The sequence below is a fragment of the Chrysochloris asiatica genome, unplaced genomic scaffold, assembly GCF_000296735.1.
Source record: "Chrysochloris asiatica unplaced genomic scaffold, ChrAsi1.0 scaffold00001, whole genome shotgun sequence".
Taxonomy (NCBI): domain Eukaryota; kingdom Metazoa; phylum Chordata; class Mammalia; order Afrosoricida; family Chrysochloridae; genus Chrysochloris; species Chrysochloris asiatica.
In genome coordinates this window covers 50,112,626-50,121,481 of record NW_006408519.1, presented here as the reverse complement: position 1 = coordinate 50,121,481, position 8,856 = coordinate 50,112,626, and the positions used below count along the sequence as shown (strand labels likewise).

Here is an 8,856-nt window from a genome sequence, read left to right as displayed (position 1 = left end):
AGAAGGATATCATGTTTGGTAAGGTGGAGGTCAGAGAAAAAGAGGAAGACCCTCAATGAGATGGATTGTTCAGATGGCATCATTGATGGCGTCAAGTGTGGCAGCGGTAGTGAGGTTGGCCCAGGATCGGACATTGTTTCGTTCTGCTGTGCATGGGGTCGCTGTGAGTCTGTTCCGACTCGATGACACCCGACAACAACAACAACATACTGTGTATTCTTTTGTTGTTAGGTGCTGTTGAGTTGGTTCTGACTCAGAGCAACCCCATGTACAAAAGAGCCCTACCATTGCCCAGTTTGGCACCATCTTTACAGATGTTGTTATATTTGATCCCACTGTTGCAGCCACATGTCAGCCCAGTTCATTTGGTGGGGGTCTTCCTTATCTTTGCTGTTCCTCCACTTTTCCGAGTATGATGACCTTTTCCAGGACTGATCCCTCCTGACAACATGCCCGAGGTAGGAGAGACCAAGTCTCGCCATCCTGGCTTCCAAGGAGCACTCTGGCTCTACTTCTTTGAAGATGGAGCTGTTCCTTTTGCTGACAGTCCACCAACACTACGATTCCACGGCATCAGTGCTTCTCCAGCTCCTCTATCCATTGTCCAGCTTTCACATGCATGTGTGTTCTCTTCGTACCGTCCATTTAATTAATGAAAACTCCTTGAAGACGTGTATTTAAAAAAAAAATTAGAGAAACATTTTCTTTTCTAAATATTACTTTTAAAGAATACATCAAACTGCACAACTAAAGAACATATGCTACGTGAAGTCAGTCAGTCACATAAGAACAAATATTGTAAGATCCCACTTTTATGAGACGATGAAAAATCTTGGAAGACAGGCCTGACAGTATTCTTATAAAATGATAAAAGGGTAAGCATAACTACAGAGACCAATGTTCATTGGTTGTTCCCAGGGATGGGGAGAAGGAAGTGGGAATCACTCTCTAGTTCAAAGACTAGTTATTTTAGGTTACGGGAAAAGTAGGACTGAATGTGGGTGTAATGAGCACAGCCTGACCACAGTAAAGGATGCTAATAAGAAATGCGGAAGAAAAGAGGATGTTGTACTACAGAATGTCACGTGTGTCATGTGGCAACACCACCACATGTATGGTCACATATGTATGTGCAGAGGCATATATATGTACAGGTAGCTACACATATGTATAGACATGTAAATATACAGAAGCCATCTATAAAAACAAAACTCTCCACTGCCATCGAGTTGATTCTAAGTCACAGCAACGTACAGGAAAGTCGACTGCTCCCGAGGGTTTCTATGGTTGTCAATCTTTATGGACGTAGACGGCTTCCTCTTTCTTCCAGAGGAGCTAGTAGGTGTGAAACACTAACCTTCCAGTTAGCAGCCTAATGCTTAAACCATTGTACCATCAGGACCCCCAAAGTATCTATGGTGTTGTTGTTATTAAGTGATGGTGAGTCAGTTCTGATTCATAGCAACCCTGCATCGGGGTTCCAAGGAGCAGCTGGTGGGTTTGAACTGGTGACATTGTGGTTAGCGTCCAGTGCTGATCCCATGTGCAAGTACAAATCTGCGTGTGAATACATATTAGCCAATATGTCAAGTAATCACAGTCTTATTTGTGCATGCTTACTAATCTGTATTAAACAATTTCACATTTTTCACTAAAAAAAAAGAATACATCAAGTTCTTTGCTGGGTACGATGAAGGAAACCAAGATGAGGAAGACCTAGTTCCCACTGCTGAGGAGCCTTCAAGGAAAGGACATGTAGCTGCCAACAGCACGCACCCACATCGGCTGTCACCACAGAGTGGGGACTCAGGGCACGTCAGGGGCTGCGCCACCTTGAGCTCCATGAAATAAGCTGAATGAAGTGATGGAAGTGAACACAGAGCACCAAGGAGACAAAAAGCGATTCAGTCTGACCGATGGGGAGGATGCACCAAGGGCAAGGGTGGACACACAAGACACTCAGGGAGGCAGGGTATCGAGTCAGGAAACACGTTCTTAAGAACAAACGTCCACGGTTAGCCAGTTTGTGTGTGTGTGAAACAGACATAACAAAATTCTGCTCCGACACGTACAGTGCAGTATTTAATGCGGCTCAACATGCAAGCTGTGGGTTTGAGTTTGGTTTGATTTGGTTCTTTTTAGTGAGATTTGGGTAAAAGGTGATAGTCAATAGTGATTTCCATTCACAATTTATACACATTTGATTTCACGACATTCATCATGATCCCTCCCAATGGAGCAGCACTCTTCCCACTTCCTCTCTTGGTTCTGTGTCCCTTCACCTTTCTTCCCTGTCCCTTCCTGCCTGGTTATGGGGCAAATGCTGCCCTTTTGATCTCCCATGGTTGATGGTTCTACGGAATATGTACCTCGCTGATGTCACTGTTCACCTGGTAGACCTGTCTATTGCTGGGCTGGAGGTTAAGCCACAAGTATTTATATTTTCTTAAGGTGAGTGAGTGTCAACAATCATCAAAAGGTAGAGAAACAAAATTTATGTGTGTCACCTTCCAGCCGGACAGTGAGGCTAGAAGGTGAACAGCAGTGCAGTGGCAGGGATATTTACTACGCATTTTAACCCATCACTCATGTGTACGCAGGTCATTCTGTGGTGGCAGGTATGGTGCTGGAAGCTATGCCACTGGCATTTTAAACATCAGCAAGGTCACCACCCATGGTGGGCAAGTTTCAGCAGAACTTTCAGACAAAGACTAGAAAGAAAGACAATTTAGCCACAGAAAACCTTAATAGCAGTGAAATGCTGTCTGATACCGCGGTGCAAGATGAGCCCCTCAGGCCAGAAGGATCCCAAAATACAACTGAGGAAGAGCTGCCTCCTCAAAGTAAACAAACAAATCTGTCTCGGAAGAAGCACAGCCAGAGAATGTTCCTTAGAAGCCAGAAGGGTGCGACTCCATCTCTGGTACTTAGGACATGTTTTTAGGAAGAACCAATCACTGGAGAAGGAATCATGGATGACCAGCAAAAAGGAGGAAAACCTTCATGAGATAAACTGACACAGTGGCTGCAACAAAGGGCGTAAGCACAGCAATAGTGGAGATGGTGTGGGACCCGGCAGTGTTTCCTTCTGTTGTGCATAATGTTGCTATGAGTCAGAACTGACTTGATGATACCTAACAACTCTCCCCCAAAGAATTCTGCACCCTTGGATTGATGCCACATCAGAGCATCAGTCTGGGCATCCGGAGGGACTCCAAGCGCATGCCTTTTCAATGTTCTTTGAGTTTGGGGAAGAAAAAGAACTTTGAAGTGGCAAGGTCAGGGCTACGGGGTCGGTAGCGTAAGGGTTCTCAACAAAATGCTCCCAGGACAGCCCTCAGTACTCTTGAATGGACGTGCCTTGTCGTGTTGGAAAAAAAAAAAAAAACACAGCAAAACTTCCCTGGCCTTTTACTCATCAACACAATTTTCTATTTTCTTACAGCTACTTCCTAATAAGCCCATGCAGTCCTCCTGTGCTCCTTGAGAAAACTTACCAAGATGACCCTGTTGGAATCTCAAAACAGGACCTTCTGAGCTGACCACTCTGCCTTGAATAAGCTGGTCCCTCTCAGAAGCCTCTCAGAAGCCACTATTCTGATTAAACTGTTTTTGAAGGCACCTTTATCGAGTGTAAGAGAGTGTAATACTGAGAGAACTTGTCTGCAGCCATCTGCAGATCACAGTGTGATAGTTAAGCACATTTTGTTTGGAATAAAGCCATGAATGTCAGAACCAGAAGTCTAGCAGCAATACTTCTAGACAGACTAATGTGTTACTAATTCCATACCTGTTTATGATTAGTTATTCAACAAAACTCAGACCTCCGTATCTTACCTCTGACCTTCAAAAACAGTGTAAAAACTGAGGAACCACAAGCGAGATCATTTAAAGGCAGCTAGCACTGAACAGGTTAAAACACGGAAGCATCTGCATGACACTAATTTTACTACTTTGTAAAGGAGAGCAAAAGCATCAGGTCATTCTAGACTGACTTACCAAATGGAGCGGTCCTGGTGGAGGGCTAGGTATCAAAGAGAGTTTTGCAGCAAATTCTTTGATATGATCATCAACTTCAAAATCTTTACAGAGTTTCAGGTGAGTCAATAAACTGAAATTTTAAAAAAAGATTACAAACCAAATGAAGCTGCGCAAACTAGGTGGCTTTTGTACATAAGCAACACCTCAGTGAAATTGATTTTGAAACCTTTGAACATGAAAGCATAACATGTGGCCATTCTGACTCACGGTCACCCTGCAAGACAGAGCAGACCCACACCACAGGCTGTCCACAGCACGGCTGTCAGTCTTTATGGAAGTAACTCCCACATCCATCTCCCCAGAGCTGCTGGGGGACTCGAACCTATGACCTTTTGGATAGCACTTGAGCACACAGTCAATGCACCACCAGGGCTCCTGAAAGCAATGCTCACTCTGACCTATAGCTATGATGGACCCACCCCTATGATGGACCCACCCCCATGATGGACACACCCCTACGATGGACACACCCCTACGATGGACCCACCCCTACGATGGACACACCCCTATGATGGACCCACCCCTACGATGGACCTACCCCTACAATGGACACACCCCTACGATGAACACACCCCTACGATGGACACACCCCTACAATGGACACATTCTAGAGACAGTTGCATTTATGTCTCTTGTTGTTAAGTAGTGTCCAGTTGATTCCAACTCACAGTGACCTTGGAACTTATGGGGTTTCCAATAAGTAGCTGGTGGATTTGAACCACCGACCTTACATTCAGCAGTTCTGTGCTGAAGCTCCAGCTCCAGAGGGTATTTGTTGCTAAAGAGTCTTTGAAAGCTCGAGAGCTCAGTGAGTGTGTTACCAGGGAGGTGGGGAAAGTCCTGGTGTGGTCTGGAGAGTCAGAACTGGACTGCAAGGTCAGCAGTTCAAACCCAGCAGTTGATCCTCGAAACCCTATACAGAGTCACTATGAGTTGGAACCAACTCGATGACACTTAAGAACAAGGGAGGACAGTGGAGTCCTGGTGTGGCGCTGTCAAATAAACATGACCACAAGGTCAGTTTGAACTGCAAGGTTCATGGTTCAAACTCACCAGCCACTCCTCAGAAACCCTATACAGAGCTGTTAGGGTCAGAATCAAGTTGACAGCACTTAACAATAGAAATGGCAGACCGTGCTCAGCCCTTCTCGTAGCTTCAGTAAAGGTGGACAGCACTCCCACTGCCCAGAACAGACAACTAAAGATTCACTTCAAAAGCCATCTGGCTTCAAGTAACGAAGATTATTAATGTGCACGAAGGGACTGGTCTTCCTTCGTCATCTGTCGCTTCCCAGGCCGTGGCTCCAGTGAACATCATTCTCTCAGTTCACTTTCTCCTCAAAGAAGGTAAGTCAGTTCTCTCTTCTGCAAAGATTGCTCATGTCTACAGAAATCAGGTACAGGCTAGGTGTGTTTTTAACAATAAATCATGAAGGTGATGTAATTTGAGTCATGCACTGTAATCTGCACAGTGAGGGTTCCTGCCCACTCAGTTCAGTGATTTCCTCTGAGGAGGAATAAGTCAATCCGTCACAAACACCAGTCTGGGTACTTATCATGGATTATGAATTACTCAGGATTACGAGGCCAAGAAGAGCCTTTGCTAATGGCCTTCTCTCCGTCTTTAATCAAATGTCTACAAATTCTACAAACGCAATTTTCTCAGAATCAAAAGTAAATGACACAAACTCACATGTGCCCAGTGGGACCAGATTTGTGTCCATACTCAAGGGACATCCCCAATATGTCACCACAGCATCCTCTAATAACAGGAATTCATGAGGGTCCTTGTAACACTTTCTGAGTTTTAAAAAAATTCCTCAACATCCTCAGATTTTCTACTCAGTCTCAGCTGTAAGGTAAAGATTCTACCAAAAAAGGGGTCATTTTAAAATGTAAGTAAAACTCCTCAGAATTCCAGCAACATCCTACCAACTTTCTCAGATAGGCAGAAACAGAGCATTTTTCCTGATGCTGTTAGTAAGTGTCGTCCAGTCGGTTTCAACGCACAACAACATTGTATAGCATTTCCGAGGAGCAGCTGGGGGTACTGGACCACCAACCCTGTGCTTTAAATCGACCTTACGGTCCAGTGCTTTATCCTACAGCACCAGATTAGGGGTCCTGATAAAGATCCCTAAAACACCAAAGCAAAAAATATCAAGAAAGAAGAGCTGGGGGCTAAGCGCACCCTTTGGACCCAGGTCCCTGTGCAGAGAACCTCCTAGGCCCAGGGGAAGACTGATGCCAAGATACCGGAGTTCTCCAAGGGAAGTCAAGCCCACAGATGTTGAAAGGAGATAAAGACCTCCCCACAGAGACCACAGAGGAAGAAAGCCTTCCCCTAGGGTAGGTGACCTGAGTTCAGCCTTCTCAACTCCTGAACTATGAAAAAATAAGTTCATTAAAGCCACACACACAAAAAAGCAAAAATAAAATCCTTCATATTAATCTTACTCACAACGTACAATCTATGTTTTCCTTTTTACGACGCCATTATCACTTTTACACATAATCATTTACACATGAATCTAGGTTTTCCAAAAAAGTCCCAACCATCACATCTGAATCCTGCCAGCTGATCACGATGTTAAGGGACCACTTGCCAACTTACCAGGAGAGGCAGTCTTTGAGGGCGTTGTAATATGGGTATCGAGAGATGACACACACCGCAAAGGGCACGTAGCAGCCGGCCGTGCTCACCGTCTGCCGGGACGACTCCCAGTGTGTTTTGCCATTGTAGAAACAGTATTCATCCTGGACACGAAGCAAAGTGGCACCGTTACCTCCTCCCGCTCTGGTCACACTCAGGATCCACGTTCACGGCACCAGCACCACAATACAAATCACAGCTAGAGGAAGGCCCACGTCTCCACACACTGGTCCCGGTCTATAGCCCCTCACACTTTCTGTCACATGACGTATTGAGCTTACAGAGAGAAAGACCCTCCTCTGCCCTCAAGTAAGCAGTGTTGGGGTAAGAAAAATGCACGTCATCAGAAAACACAAAATAATCAGTGTTGGCGAGGATGTGGGTATGTTAGAACCAGCATTCGATGCTGGTGGGACTGCAAAAATGGTACAGCCTCTGTGGAAAAGAGTTTGGAGGTTCACAGGTGAACCCACAATCACCATGCTGTTGCTGTCGAGTTGGTTGTGACTCATAGTGACCCCGTATAGGAGTTCTGAGGAGCAGCTGGTGAATTTGAACCGCCAACCTTGTGGTTAGGAGTCCAGTGCTTATCCTACAGCACCACACCAGGAGCCCAGTATCACCCTATGACCCAGCCATTCCCCTCTAAAAACTGGAAGCCAGGACACACACACAGGCGCACACATGTTCACTTCAGCCACCCACATGTGGGGCCACAACGAATGGATGAACTAGATTTGGTAAATGCGCACGACGGACAAGGCAGCTGCATCACACCAAGGAAGGAGGAAGCAAAGCTGAGACGTGCAAGAGCCTTGGAGATGGGATGCTGAATGCAGAGACCAGACACAAAGGACCACCATGGTAGGGTTCCACGTGCAGGTAGGCAATCCAGAAAAACAGAAAGCAGGCTAGTGGCGGTGACACACACAGCGCTCCTTTGGTGCCTTTGAAAACGTTTCCAACCCGACTAGCGGTAAGGTTTGTGTAACATTATAAATGTACTAAAGGGCACTTAGAGATTACTGGCATGATGTGTCATCTACCAATGTAAAAACCCGGCCCTTATCTCCATGGGAGGTCAGTGTTGGGGGCACTTACGTGCACTGGTCGGTAATACTGGGCAACCACGCCATATGTCCTGTTTCCACACACATCGGTCAAAACCAGGAAGTGGATACAATCCTCCTTGGGCTCAGGGGATACACACACACCTCCTAGAGACAGAAAGAAAGCCAGGAGATCACTCCATATGGCCACCAGTGTCCACTGTCAGGCCGAGGGCATCACGGGGCAGCTGCTCTCAGTGCACAAAAAAGAACACCTCAGAAACCCATGCCCACGATGTGTCCCTTCCCCCAGAGCAACTTCTCCGGGGCTTCCCATGCTCTGAAGGACGAAAGACACCTTTCTTTGGGTAGGGAATCAAAGTCTTGGGGCAGATGACCCCACACCAGTCCCTAGTTTATAATCACAGTCACCAGGCAGGTATTCTAAGTCTCATTATCTACGTCAGCCAGCGAGACAACTTCAGGACCAGGGGAGCAATGCGCTGGAGGCATTGAGCTCACATGTGAGCTGGAGTCGGATTGCACATGGAACAAATGCACAGAAGGTCTGAGGAGGGAGGCAACGGGACACCGCAGGCCAGCACAAACTGGGAGCCGACCCCACAGACATAACCTGACACATCATATATCATCTGCCAAGGCCTTGGTCTATCGATGGGGGCTTGGGTGTTGCTGTGATGCTACACAGGTTTCAATGGAGCTTTCAGACTAAGAAACACCAGGAAGAAAGGCCTGGTGATCTGCTTCTGACAGAATCAGCCAATGATGATGGCCAGGGGGTAGGTGTGTGGGGTGTACCCTTTGGTTATTTGATGACGTATTCAGTGGATTGTAATCATTGCAATGAAATGAAATATGATAGGATGAATGTAAAGATAATGTTTTCCCATGTAAACTATCACATAATTCACAATAAAAACTTAAAAAAAAAAAAAAAAAGATCAGCCAATGAGAACTGTACAGCCTTCTAACAAGTACAGCAGTCCTTTATTAAGCAAATGCCAACAAAAACACACCAACAAAAGAACACTATGGTCCACATCAAGGGAGAAGAGCATGAGTGGAATGTGGGACCCTATCCAGAGAAGCAGC

At 45.9% G+C, this 8,856-nt stretch overlaps 1 protein-coding gene across 1 annotated transcript in view; it reads right to left on the bottom strand.

Annotated features, from left to right (window-relative positions):
• DENND3 (DENN/MADD domain containing 3) overlaps nucleotides 1–8,856 on the bottom strand; it is an 86,244-nt gene that overhangs the window by 68,320 nt on the left and 9,068 nt on the right. Inside the window, exons 3-5 of the mRNA XM_006830727.1 lie at nucleotides 7,796–7,911; nucleotides 6,656–6,798; nucleotides 4,000–4,111 (exon numbers count right to left, since the gene is read on the bottom strand). Coding sequence (XP_006830790.1) covers nucleotides 4,000–4,111; nucleotides 6,656–6,798; nucleotides 7,796–7,911 — 371 coding nt within the window. The remainder of the gene's footprint in view (nucleotides 1–3,999; nucleotides 4,112–6,655; nucleotides 6,799–7,795; nucleotides 7,912–8,856) is intronic.